The sequence below is a fragment of the Oncorhynchus masou genome, chromosome 23, assembly GCF_036934945.1.
Source record: "Oncorhynchus masou masou isolate Uvic2021 chromosome 23, UVic_Omas_1.1, whole genome shotgun sequence".
Taxonomy (NCBI): Eukaryota; Metazoa; Chordata; class Actinopteri; order Salmoniformes; family Salmonidae; genus Oncorhynchus; species Oncorhynchus masou.
This window is the reverse complement of record NC_088234.1, coordinates 51,482,658-51,497,158: the sequence shown is the minus strand read 5'-3', so window position 1 is coordinate 51,497,158 and position 14,501 is coordinate 51,482,658. Positions and strand designations below refer to the sequence as shown.

Genomic DNA, 14,501 nt, shown 5'->3' with positions numbered 1-14,501 from the left:
AAATAGAGCCACAGATGATGCAATATCAATCTCAATCCACACTGCCCTTTCTCACCTGGACTAATGGAACACCTATGTGAGAATGCTGTTCATTGACTACAGCTCAGCGTTGAACACCATAGTGCACAAGAAGCTCATCATTAAACTAAGGAATCTGGGACTAAACACCTCCCTCTGCAACTGGATCCTGGACTTCCTTACGGGCCACCCCCAGGTGGTAAGAGTAGGCAACAACACGTCTGCCACGCTGATCCGTAACACTGAGGCCCCTCAGGGGTGTGGACTTAGTCCCCTCCTGTACTCCCTGTTCATGACTGCGTGGCTAAACATGACTCCAACACCATCATTAAGTTTGCTGACGACATAACAGTGGTAGGCCTGATCACCGACAACGATGAGACGGCCTATATGGAGGAGGTCAGAGAACTGGCAGTGTGGTGCCAAGACAACAACCTCTCCCTCAATGTGAGCAAGACTAAGGAGCTGATCGTGGACTACAGGAAAAGGCAGGCCGAACAGGCCCCCATTAACATTGACGGGGCTGTAGTGGAGTGAGTTGAGAATTTCAAGTTCATTGGTGTCCACATCACCAATGAACTATCACGGTCCAAACGTACCAAGACCTCAGGAGACTGAAAAGATTTGGCATGGGTCCTCAGATCCTCAAAAGGTTCTACAGCTGCACCATCGAGAGCATCCTGACCGGTTGCATCACCACCTGATATGGCAACTTCTCAGCGTCTGACCGTAAGGCGCTACAGAGGGTAGTGCGAACGGCCCAGTACATCACTGGGGCCAAGCTTCCTGCCATGCAGGACCAATGTAATAGGCAGAGTCAGAGGAAAGCCCATATATTTGTCAGAGACTCCAGTCACCGAAGTTATAGACTGTTATATCTGCTACCGCACAGCAAGCGGTACCGGAGCGCCAAGTCTAGGACCAAGAGGCTCCTCAACAGCTTCTACCCCCAAGCCATAAGATCGCTGAACAATTACTGAAATCTCCACCGGACAATCTACATTGACCCCCCCCTCTCCCCCCCTTTGTACAATGCTGCTACTCGCTATTTATTATCCATGTATAGTCACTTCACCCCCACCTACATGTACAAATGACCTCATCTAACCTGTACCCCGCACACTGTCTTGGTAACCGTACCCCCTCATTATTGTTATTCTTATTGTGTATGTTTTTTAAATTACTTTTTCTTTTAGTTTACATGGCAAATATCTTAACTCTTCTTGAACTGCACTGTTGGTTAAAGGCCTGTAAGTAAGCATTTCACGGTAAAGTCTACACTTCTTGTATTCGGGGCATGTGAAAAATAAAGTTAGGTTCAATTTGATTTGATTTGATTGTTTGCCCAAAATTCTGGGGCAGGGCTTAGCGAGGGGTCAATTCCCCATTCAACCATTGGTGAAATCCCCTCACAATGATCTGTGTTTCTAATAAATAAAAATAAAAAATTTAATTAAACATAGACTGCCCTTGCTAGTCAGGAAACTCTTGGGTATGGTGTGATGGACTGTAATTACAATTGCTTCATATGAACCTGGTAAAATGATGTTTGTAGAGTAGCTAGCCACTGAATAAATGGCTCTGAATTCACAGCCAGCATGCAGTCAAAGCGATCTCCACAGAGTTTCTAATTCCATAGGCGCAACATCGCAAGACTTGCAGGAACGCTTGCGAAGTAGAACAAGCAGACCAGGCCGAGGTTTAGGGTTGGAGAAGTCAATGAGAGAAGTGAAAAATTATTCCTTAGTTGTTAATTTTCTCAAAATCTAAAGGCACAACCTAGATTCAAGCCAGTGTCTTTAAGGAGTTGAACATTACTCCAACCTCGTAAAAGTTACAAACTGACGCGTTTTAATTTTCGTCAAAAATAACTTTATATCGAAGGAGTGCCTTTGATTTAACGGCCTGCACATGCACAGTTTGGCGCAAGATGACCGTTAGACGCGGTGATGCGTTTCTGCACATGAGCTTAGCCAGCTAACATCGCTATGACATTGCCTATAATTGTGATGAGTGATTATATTAGAGAAGCAGTTTCTGCCTATCATAATATTGCACTGTCTTCGCTATAACCTCTTTTGGAGCTAAATAGTTCTCAAATCGTATCCTGATGTCGATAGTAGATGGGAGTTGTATTCATAACATTGCTAGTAAGCTAGCTAGCATTAGCAGGCTAGCTACCGTCAGCAACATTTGGTGGTCAATGAGACTGAGAGCCATCTACAGTAGCTAACCAGCTGAGCTATCAAACAATGTAATAAAAGTATATGAAGTATGAATTCTAAGATCTTAGGCTATGCTCTCACATTTGTACACAATTTGGAATTAGGCTTACTCATGTTACTAAATGAAAGAAATGCTATATGATGTGAACGTTTAAATTGTTTTTGACAAATATAATTGGATTCCGTTACTCATTTTGAGTAATCCAAAGGATTACGTAACTAATTACTTTACTTTTCATGTAACTGTAATCAGTATGGGACCTCATTAATATCAGAAAGGACTATCAGACCAACACAGGACAGGAGTTTATAAATGTATTACTTTATCAGGGTATTGAGGATGGGGAACGAACCACAAGCAATTATCATATAAATCAACTTATGTATTTACAAACCCACCTTGGTCAGGTTCAACAGCTCAACATTGACTACACAAGGTCTTGCACAGGGCACATGGTTGCAATGTCATTAAAACAGGAAGAGTTAAATAAGTGATATCCATAAAGATCAGGAAGTAGAGTTAGTTGCCTGGGTGCCCTGGTCCCTGACACACACCATTCAAACATAAAAGCTACCAGAGAATTTCTCTCTCATCCAATCATGGCTCCATATCTCCTCCTTGTCCTGCATATCATTTTCTTCCTCACTGGACTGTCAGGTAAGTGAGGGAAGTCATTTTGTTATTTGATATTATTTGGCTCAGTTCCTCTATGTCAGACAGTGAGACTGAGTACTAACACTATAATGTTCGTTCTACTTTGTCCATAGACATTGTAGTCACATTAAAAATGTTCTTTATGTTGTGCTCAGATGTATTGATGAGTGCTGTTTTAATTTGTGGAACAGTTGTATTTTTCAGCAGCTAGCTAGTTTTTCAATAACACATTTAAATACAACTTCCAGTAATCAAGATCTAACATATTAAGAAGAGAGACAGGAATAAAGCACTTATTTGGTTACAGTTGTATACCATGAGGTGCTCTTTGATCATGGCATGAAATAATACAGAACAAAAATAAGTTGATGCTGGATATTAAACAATGCTAAAAAAGCCTTTTTGCAAACCAACTTCCAGAAATAAAATGTAAAATCCTTTATTGTTTGCGGCTTTATAGCAACAATTTAAAAGATTACTGGCACGTTGCCGCTACAACAGCCTTTTTCAGGGTGACAAAGAATAGGGTTAGACAGACAGGTGTACAGTGCATTCGGAAATTATTCAGGCACCTTGACTTTTTCCACATTTTGTTATGTTACATTCTTATTCTAAAATTGATTAAATTGCTCCCCCTCCCTCATCAATCTATATTCAATACCCCATAATGACAAAGCAAAAAAAAATTTTTTTTTATTTTTGCAAAAGTATAAAAAATAAAATACTGAAATATTACTTTTACATAAGTATTCAGACACTTTACTCAGTACTTTGCTGAAGCACCTTCGGCAGCGATTACAGCCTCAAGTCTTTTTGGGTATGACGCTACAAGCTTGGCACACCTGTATTTGGGGAGTTTCTCCCAAGCTTTGTAAGGTTGGATGGGGAGTGTTGCTGCACAGCTATTTTCAGGTTTCTCTAGAGATGTTCAATCAAGTTAAAGTCTCGTCTCTGGCTGGGCCACTCAAGGACATTCAGAGACTTGTCCCGAAGCCACTCCTGCATTGTCTTGGCTGTGTGCTTAGGGTCGTTGTCCTGTTGGTAGGTGAAACTTCGCCTCAGTCTAAGGTCCTGAGCACTCTGGAACAGGTTTTCATCTCTTTGTACTTTGCTCCGTTCATCTTTCCCTCGATCCTGACTAGTCTCTCAGTGACAAGTCATTGTTTTTATAAGTGTGCACCAGTTGCATTTCACACTTTAGTATCTCAATATGTTTTTTTGTAATGTTTATTATGTAATGTGTAAATAAAAGTACAGCATTATCATCGGTGACAGATGAGTCAGACACACCGGAACCTATGCAACTGGGCAGAGCTAGATTGTTGCCTAGGAAACGTTCACCTAGACTAAGTTCTAACAGTTGTCTGTACTGTGGGGCTGCGGGACATTATATAGCCACCTACCCGGTTAAGAGAAATATTTTGTTTAGTAGGTACAAGCACTCTGGTGAGCCAGACTGAGAATCCTCCAATTCCCATCAACCGCACTCCTTTTTTTGTGAAACTGCTGTGGGGAGACCAGTCTAAGTCTCTCCGGGTGCTCATTGACTCTGGGGCGGATGAGAGTTTTATGGACGCCCCTCTAGTTTCTGAATTAGGTATCCCCACTCAACTCCGATCCATTGGTAGAGTTACCCACAGCACTGTTCCTGTCAGCACTGTTCCTGTTAGTCTGTGGCAAACCAAGACCTGAAAACAACCTTAAGATGCCCCGTCTCGACCAACCCCGCTACCTGGAGCCGACAACTGGTTTGGCTGGAATATGCCTGGAACACGCTTCCCTGTTCGGCCACGCGACTCTCCCCTTTCGGGTGCTCCATGGGGTGTCAGCCTCCGCTCTTCCCAGAACAAGAGCAGGAAGTCAACATACCCTCGGCCCAGATGCAAATTCGCCGATGTCGGCGTACCTGGAGAAGAGCCCGGGCAGCGTTTCTCAAGACCAACTCCAGGTATCAACAAGCTGTTCACTGCCGGGCTCCTCGATATTGCATTGGGCAGAGGGTATGGCTATCCACACGGGACCTGCCACTTCGGGTGGAGTCCCACAAACTTCCCCCTGTTTCATTGACCATTTCCCCATCTCTAGAGTCCTTAGTTCCACTGCTGTTCATCTTTTGTTACCCCGTACTCTCCATATTCACCCTACGTTCCGTGTGTCTAGGATTAAGAACGTGTCTCACAGCCCTTTGTCTTCTGTTTCCAGGCCCACCCCTCCACCCCGTGTCATCGATGGCCATCTGGTATACACTGTGAGACACCACCTGAGTGTTCAACCGCGGGGCAGGGATTTCCAGTACCTGGTTGACTGGGAGGCCCGGAGGAGAGGTGCTGGGTTCCCGCTACAGACATCCTGGACCCAGCCCTCATCGCTGACTTCCACCGCTGGCACCCCGGTCAACCAGGTATGCGCTCCATGTAAGATGTCAGGTGGTGGCCCTGGGGGGGGGGGGTACTGTCCCATCCTGATCTGTTTCACCTGTCCTTGTGCTTGTCAAGAGCCCCTCCAGGTGTTTCCCATCTTCCCCATTATCCCCTGGGTATTTAAACCAGTGTTTTCTGTCTGTGTCTATTTGTCTTGTATGTTCCAAGTCAACCAGTGTGTTTTTCCCATGCTCCTGCCTTTTCTCTTTTGCTAGTCCTCCCGGTTTTGACCCTTGCTTGTTTTCTGGACTCTGTACCCACCTGCCCTGACCTCAAGCCTGTCTGCCACACTGTACCTCCTGGACTCTAAACTGGTTTTGACGTTTTTGCCTGTCCACGATTATTCTCTTGCCTACCCCTTTTGGATAATCAATAAATATCAAAGACTCAAACCATCTGCCTCCCGTGTCTACATCTGGGTCTCGCCTCGTGCCCTTATAGTACTTTATAACTCATAAGCAGAGTTCCATAAAATAAAATCGATGCTTCAACTTAAAAACAACTCCAAGTGTATTTTGAATTAATATACTCATTTACAATTAAAGCATATGAAATTGAAGTCAACTTTAAATGAGTATGTTTAAGTGTGATGATAGTGAACATATAGTATAATTAAAAAATGAAATACAATGCATTTAAATTACACTTTTAAAAAGTGTATTGCAGTTTGATAGTATATTTATAAGATAATTAGGTGGGCGCTTAAATTTGTCCTATTTCACACATGTACAAGAGTGAATCGTAAATTAGTTTGTGCATATCCCACTCCCACTGAGAGTGGGTTCAGTGCCAGGGATCAATGTCAGCGACCCTGGGGAAATTAGGGTTATGTGCTGTCATGACGTTGCCCTCTTTGGGTACAGCGAACACCATCCCCCACTCTCTGCTTCTACAACCAGACTGCTGTGGTCAGAGTGAGTTCGTAAATTCCTAGGGAAGACCTTGCCTCATGGCCACACAGTATATAAATAAAGTGAAGATTCATAGAGAACAAAGGAATTTCTTCCACCTCACAGAACTTGAGGTCCGAACAACGTTTAGGTTCCGGAGAAAGTATAAAAGATCAATGAAGAATCCAGCTACGAACTGGTCCGTTTGTTACAACTTGGGGAAGCTCATGGGAGATGGTTTTGCCGCATTACCCTAATGCTGTTTATATAATAGCCTCAGATATGAGGTTTACATCTAATTGCTGTATAAGATGAATGAGTGAGGATGATACTGTTTAATGAAGGAAACTCCAATTCCCTTTTGAGTTGAACTAAATCAGAGGACCGCCCATGAGCCCAGTTAGGGTCAGGCATCCTGGGACAGCCCCTTTTTTGCAATTCCGAATAAAACCCAACTTTGAGAAATTCTAAGTAGACCATGTTTCTCTCAATCACGGGAGGACAAAGGTTGCAGACCATTGCTGAATCTGTTAACCATAACATGTGGTTAAACTCTGAGACTATCGATACCGACAGAATAAGAACAAGTCTTTGATATTAATTTCTACTGTCTGCAGCTAGGAATTCGGTATCATTGAATGCGAAGAACGACAACCGCCAAAACAACCAATTTACAACAACATGAATGAATGTCGCTCTGAACAATTCACTCTAACAGAGAGAGAGAGCGAGAGAGGACAAAAACTCTCCAACAGAAATTAACTTTTCAACAAGGATCAAGACGACACACTGAGCGTAAATATATATATTGATTGCAATTGTTCCTGAAAGAGTGAGCGTTCATGTGTAAATTATTAGCATTTCAATTGTTATAATTATTAACTTTGTAGTGACTTCTTAGTCGACCCCCTCTTCCCTTTTGTCTAACAAGCCGCCATGCCGGTTTAGCCCACTAGGGCACATTCTCCTATCATTTCTTGTAACCATATGTACTTTGTTGTTTTGTTTATGCATTTCTGTGAATTATTTAGTTAGTAATAAATAAATTATTTAAGACAATTGATGTATGGATGACTCATAGTGAAGACTGGGTTCGTGCAGATAACCAACAATTTACGACGTTTGGAATGAGACTAATGTGAGGTAAAATAAATAATTCCTTAATCAGAAGACTGTTGATCAGATATGAAAATATCTGAGAGGTTATATTGGGAAATTATAACTTTGTAATTAGAATATTTTCCTTGGTGCCCCGAATTCATAGTTAATTAAGTTAAGTAATACTAATTACAGAGAATCTTTGATAAAAAACTAAGTTCTCAATTTAATGATAGTAAAGAGATTACAGTTCCTTGCTCAAAGGCACATCAACAGATGTTTCACGTTGTCAGCTCAGGGACTTGAACCAGCAACCTTTCAGTTACTGGCCCAACACTCCTAACCACTAGGCTACCTGCTACCCACCTGTTGTATACTACAAAGACTGGAAAAACAATGAATTTAAAGTGTACTTTAAGTGTGAAGTGTTATGATAGTATATGTTTTGTATACTTAAGATATCCTAGAAAAGTACACTACATACTTAGCCAAATTCATTTAAACTCAGTTTCACAATTCCTGACATCTAACCCTAGTAAAAATTCATTTTTTTTGGTTAGTTAGGATCACCACTTTATTTTAAGAATGTGAAATGTCAGAATAATAGTAGAGAGAATTATTTATTTCAGATTTTATTTCTTTCATCACATTCTCAGTGGGTCAGAAGCTTACATACACTCAATTAGTATTTGGTAGCATTGCATTTAAATTGTTTAACTTGGGTCAAATGTTTCGGGTAGCCTTCCACAAGCTTCCCACAATAAGTTGGGTGAATTTTGGCCCATTCGTCCTGACAGAGTAACTGAGTCAGGTTTGTAGGCCTGATTGCTCGCACACTTTTCCAGTTCTGCCCACACATTTTCTATGGGATTGAGGTCAGGGCTTTGTGATGGCCACTTCAAAACCTTGACTTTGTTGTCCGTAAGCCATTTTTGTTCTCCATTAATCACATCATCCCTTCACATGGTTTAGAATAGGTAAAGACACATTCACATATGAAGACAATGTTCCCTCCTGTTCTCTTCCCTTTCTGATATTCTGCATAGCACGAGGGACATGTAAAAGACAAGCCTGACCTCTCCCCTCTCAGGGCCCCAGTTGACTGAGCCCCAGCTGAGGGAAGAAGTGCAACTTTTTACCTAAGAACGTGTCAGTAGCATATTTTGCACAAACGTTTTTTTGTCAACATTGTACTACAGTAGATTTCAGAACAACCATCCAGTTAAAGTTATAGTATTTCATAACTATTTCATTAACTTCAAATTGTATCTGATTGAAACTAGAGATTGTCTCCATAGTTTAGGGGTGTCAAAGCTAAATATGTTATGTGTTACATTATGTTCTCAAGGCTGGATTTGGGTGTGACAACATCAGCACTAACATGTCTCAGTTTTCTCTGGTATCACAAACACATAGTGTGACAATGTGTATCACTCATTTTTCTCTAGACGTCACAAATGTATACATTTTGTCAAGTGGTTTGGCTGATCATCTGGTGGGACTCTTGAGCAGCTGTGTGAAATTAAAGTATCTATATTTGTATTTTCTGTTGTTTCTACAGGTATTCACGGTGTGTCCACAGTGAGTCATGTGTCTGTAAGTGAAGGAGGCTCCATCACCATCCCATGTCTCTATCATCATGGCTCTGAAAAACATGTGAAATACTGGTGTAGTGGATATTTTTTCAATTTTTGCTCTACTCTAATACGTACTGACTCTCAGAGTGCATCTAATTGGTTGTCCATCGCTGATAATGTTACTACAAGAGTCTTCACTGTGACCATGAAGAATCTGCAACTAGGGGTCTCTGGATATTTCTGGTGTGCTGTGGAGAAAGGTGACACCACACATCTATATCTGTCAGTTGCCACAGGTGAGATCCTTACCTTTCTGATCATTAAAATACCATCTACTGAGTTTAGTAATACCATGTAAAATTGAATAGTTTAGATGAGCATCTGGCCTCATAATTCTGTTTAAACCATTTGTGTTTTCTGATCTAGATGTACCTTTTATAAATGACCGAACATGTACTCTGTATGGGGATTATTTGACATTCACACCAATGTTGACCTTTCAAATCCATTCATGTGCAGGTACTGCAGGACTCTATGTGGACCAACAACATGTGACTGGAGTTGAAGGACAGAGTGTCACTGTCAATTGCAACTATAGTAACTCTGGAGATTTCTGCTGGTGCAGGCTGGGTGGCTCTTGCGTGGAGAGGACTGTTTGGAATTTAGATGGAGCATCAGTAGAATTAAAGATTCTTGCCAATGGAAAAAAAGTCATGACCGTAACGATGAGTCAACTAAAAATGAAGAACACTGGCTGGTACTGGTGTGCAGTTGGAGATCTACAGATGCCTGTTCATATCACTGTTAACCAACCAACCACAACACAGAGTAACACAACCACCACAAGTAAGTACAGAGCAATCCCATATAACCATGTATGAGTCCCGTTTATTCATCCAGTGTTAGAGATTAAGGAACATTTCTGATGCAAAGTGGAAATAAATATATTTTGTATTTCGACATTTTTCTTCACAATTTCGATCTTGTCTCATCGCTGCAACTCCCCAAAGAGCTCGAATGTGGAGGTGAATGTGGAGTCATGCATCCTCCGAAACATGACCCGCCTAAACGCGCTTCTTAACACCCGCCAGCTTAAGCCAGCCGCACCAATGTGTTGGAGGAAACACCGCTCATCTGGTGACCGGGGTCAGCCTGCAGGCACCCGGCCCGCCACAAGGAGTTGCTAAGGTGCGATGAGCCAAGTAAAGCCCCCCTGTCCAAACCCTTCCCTAACCCGGACGATGCTAGGTCAATTGTGCACCGTCCAATGGGATTCCGGCCACGGTTGGTTGTGGCACAGCCAGGGAATAAACCCAGGTCTGTATCATCGCCTCTAGCAATGCCTTAAACCGCTGAGCCACTCAGGAGGCCCCAAAACGGAAATCTTTTGACACACATTCTCTTGAGATTATCCTGTCAGTCATGTTAAAGTTCATTAAGAAATTGAACAATCTTTATAAAACTGTTCATCATCTCTACCACCTAGATTTGAAATTAATACTGAAAATTCAAGGAATTTAATTTTAACGCATGTGTGAAACACAAGCTAAGAAAGCATTATATAGATTAGCTAATCAACATTCCAGTTACCTGGTTTTAATCATATAAATCTAGATTGTACACCAGTCAGTTTATTGGAGCTACTTATTGTAGCTTCTCACAGCGACAAAAGCTCCAACCCCTTACTAAACTTCCCTAACAGGTGCTGAGTAACACTTCTCAGGCAACATTCACCCCTTCTGTTACAGACCAGAACCATGGGGGAACTGACGAGAAGCAACAGGAAAGGATCCAGAGGTCAGTATTCAGTCTCCTCACTTTAACAGGGGCAGCAGGATATGTTCCCTCTAAAAATGTTGAAGCACTGAGAAAATGTGTGGTCTGCTGAGTGCAAACTTGAACTTTGTGAAAATTCTGAGCTACTTCCGGTGTATGTTTACTGTGAACACTGAGGCTGTACCTGCTTTAATTTACTGTTTAAACAGGGACCACGTAGGTTACTGTGGCTATTTGATCATACTGTAGGCCCTCCAGAGTGGCCTACCAACAAAAACTATGGCTCAGATAACATTTTAACATGGAAATAGCCGTTACTTCCTTCAGCCTACAGTAGCATCCAATGTGTGGTGTTCAATGTAGGCCTACATTCCATGAGACTTTTGAAAAAAAAAACATGCAGGGCTTGACATGAATTCTCCATCTGTCCTTCAGACAAGGAGGTGACTGATCATTTTGTTGTGTTGTTTGATGCAAGAAACCACTTTACAAAATACAATTCATTATTATTCCCATACCATTATTACAGAGAATCAGACAAATGATGCTACCCTCTGCATATTGGCAACTTAGCTTATTCAAGTCTCTCTCAAAATACAATACTGCTCCTTTAAGACATAAAAAAAGCTCTTTACCTGATTTGTTTTTCAAAGATGGCTAGAAATGTACACGTTTTGTGCTATTGTAGGAAGCAGTCACTCCCACATTGCCGAATACAAATTATCTATAGCTAGGCTAGTAACTCACTTACTAGAAAATCATTTGAACAAATGTGAACACATGGCTACATGCAGCTCTTGGTTTGATCTCAAAACACATAATAATAACTCATACTGTAAAAAAGTCCAGTTCAAAGTGAATGGCACAAATCTATATATGGCAATGGTCTATTTGCATATAGGCCTACTGCAGATCTACTGCAGATCTTATTGGTTATGGTGCACCGGTCTGTAGAGTACGGGCCTGACTTCTGCCTACATGAAAATCTCTTGCATAGTTAGTTTTGCAAGAGATTTTCGTTTTGTTCGTTTGTTGCAATGAAATTGGCTACTATTGCATTGATTCAATTTAATTTCCACAGTGAAGGGAAATGTTTATAGTGTTAACTAACAAAGAGAACTTGTGAAAGTTGAGTGAAGTTCAATCTCGTGCTTCTCTATGGAGGCTGATATTTCTTCTGCGGGGGAGCTGTGCGCAGCTTATATGGAACATTGGCGGCAGGTAGCCTAATGGTTAAGAGCTTTGGGCCAGTACAAACGGAAGGACGGCAGTTCAAATCCCCTAGTCAGAAAAATCTGTTGATGTGCCCTTGAGCAAGGCACTTAACCCTAATTGTTGCTCTGGATAAGAGCGTCTGCTAAATGACAAATGTGTAATAGTCATCCAAATGGTTGGTGATACTGTAAGGGTGTGGGGGCAATGGATGAAAGTGGATACAAAATGAAAAACACCTTCCTTTACCACTTCCCCATGGTTAGACATCCTTGTGTGTGTATTGTGACATACTGTGGCATTCTCTTCTCCTCCCTTGTTTGGTAAAGTTCCTTATTCCTTACTTCCTAAAGCTAATGTGTTCAGACCATGATAGGCTATAAAGTATGTCTACTCTGTCGCAACAGTGCAACAAAAATGATGCCTATGACACGTAGATCAATGACTGTGATTATCTATATATTCTATTGTATTGCATTTTAAGTTACAGTTTGCTGGTTGTCCTGCTCATTCCTCTGAGCCTGTTGGTGGTGTTGATAGCTGGTACCTTGGTCACATTGAAGATGTTGAGAAAACAAAGTAAGTATTTGTTTTAATAAAAATGGATTAAAACAATAATAACAATGACTAATGTAATTTGCAGAATATAATAAATACAGGACAGTTGATACTATAAATGAAAGGTTTGACATGAAAGATCATTAGTACCAACATCTTTTGTTTATTTCAGAGGACAAGAAGGCAAAGGACCAACCACCAAACACCACAGTAGTAAGCTATGATCATGTTATCTTCTCACACATCTGTTCCTTTCACTTCTTGATATTCTAGGGCTCTCTTTGGTTGATAGTCATAAAAGGCATCAATTATCAACCCGATATCTTAGGTTTACTGGAATCAAGAATATTAAGTTAAACAGTTTAAAGAGAACTGGGTTTCTCAATGTAGTCATGCACTGAGTATGCATATTTGACTTCCTCAAATCCCTCACCACAACTCCTGACACTTGAATGATAACACATTTTGTACATTCATTAGAATTTGAGTTTGATGTTAAACAAGGTTTGTGTTTCATTCTTTCAGCAGTCTGCTGACTCTGAGCAGAACATTACCTACAGCACTGTGAGTCACACCAGAGGAACAGCACAACAGGTAAAAACCTACTCTTTTTGACCCAACCCCCCCTCCAACCCAGCCTAAACCCTCTGCAACCCAACTAAATCCCCATCAAACTCAACCCAACCCCCCCCCCAACCCAACATAACCCCTCTGCAACACAACTAACCCCCTCTCTGAGTGGATGAGATCATGTTGCTCTCTCTCCTCCATCCCACAGGACCTAAACCCTGAGAGCCACGGTGACTTGTACAGCACTGTGATTCCTAAGCAGCACAGGACAGCACAAAGGGTAAACATTCAACTAAATTAACACATACACACTGCTGGTCTTGTATAGTATTTTTCTGTCTTGAGGAGCAGAACGTGAATTGACAGCCCTGATGTACTGTAGAATGTACAATAAATACAAAATGGATGTAAATGTTATCTGAATAACTCTATCGAACCATCTACCATCAGGACCCATTACCTGATGATGCAGTGACATACAACACATTTAAATTTACATTTAAGTCATTTGGCAGACGCTCTTATCCAGAGCGACTTACAAATTGGTGAATTCACCTTATGACATCCAACACCGTGGTCACCAAGACCAAAGCCTGCATAAAAAGCTGCTCTACTGTGTTGATGACTTGCTTAACTTATTCATACCTGTATGTGTTTGTACTGGCAGAAGCTTATATGTATATAGGCTCTGTAAATCACCATTATAGCTATCAATCTGTGTGTGTTCCTCCTCTCTTACAGGAGGCAGAACCAGGTGATGTGGTCTACAGCACAGTGGCCGCACACCAAAGATAGGTCAGTGTGATCACTGCCAACCTTCATGTTTGCTATTTCCTTTCCGTTGGTGCACTTGACATTTTATTTGCACCTTCTGACTCACTGATCGTTGTCCATTAGTAACCTATACGACTGGTATGTTCACCGATAACTGAAGGTTCACTTTCTCTCCAGCAGGAGGCAACAGAACAACAGAGACTGAGTGAAGTCCCTCCAAATTACAAATAGGCCTTGTTCCATGTTACTCCCGAGCTCTCACCTCTTTGGGGGTTACTGATCTGGAAGGACTGAACAAGACTAATGCCTGTCTATCACAGTCTTGTTCTTTTCCATTTAGCAGGCTCTGCTGGCTTAATTATGCCAGTGATTGTGTATTCTAGACAAAGGCAGATTAATTGAGTGTATTTTTAGATTTTCTGTTGTTTAATGTACACACTGATCATGTGTATTTCAATGGTTCATATCTGAAATAAACTACTTTAACGAGACACTTACCTCAAATGAATGCATGTACAACATCATTAACAGGGGATTAAAATACTTACATACAGTATTTTCCCAGAGTACAATTTCATTTCACACCAAGAGGGTAGGCTAAATTCTAATGGCAACACACATAATTATCTGGGACCGTATCGAGTATCTCAGTGTAGCAGTGCTGATCTAGGATCAGGTCCCCCCCCTGGCTCTGTAATCTTATTCATTGTCATCTAAAAGGCTAAACT

The 14,501-nt window shown here is 41.4% G+C and overlaps 1 protein-coding gene across 3 annotated transcripts; it reads left to right on the top strand.

Moving 5' to 3' along the window:
• The first annotated feature begins 2,779 nt into the window (after positions 1-2,779).
• On the top strand, positions 2,780-14,264 carry LOC135511015 (polymeric immunoglobulin receptor-like). Of its 3 annotated transcripts, none has more exons than XM_064932464.1 (10): positions 2,780-2,901; positions 8,868-9,179; positions 9,403-9,729; positions 10,632-10,680; positions 12,362-12,450; positions 12,602-12,642; positions 12,955-13,023; positions 13,208-13,279; positions 13,741-13,794; positions 13,954-14,264. In XM_064932464.1, exons 1-9 carry the CDS (start codon positions 2,844-2,846, stop codon positions 13,792-13,794), a joined length of 1,071 nt encoding a protein of 356 aa, XP_064788536.1. In that variant the 5' UTR covers positions 2,780-2,843; the 3' UTR covers positions 13,954-14,264. The 3 variants fall into 3 exon arrangements, with proteins under 3 accessions (XP_064788536.1, XP_064788534.1, XP_064788535.1); XM_064932462.1 differs by having other exon boundaries at positions 12,356-12,450; XM_064932463.1 differs by having other exon boundaries at positions 12,356-12,450; positions 13,951-14,264.
• The last annotated feature ends 237 nt before the right edge of the window (positions 14,265-14,501 follow it).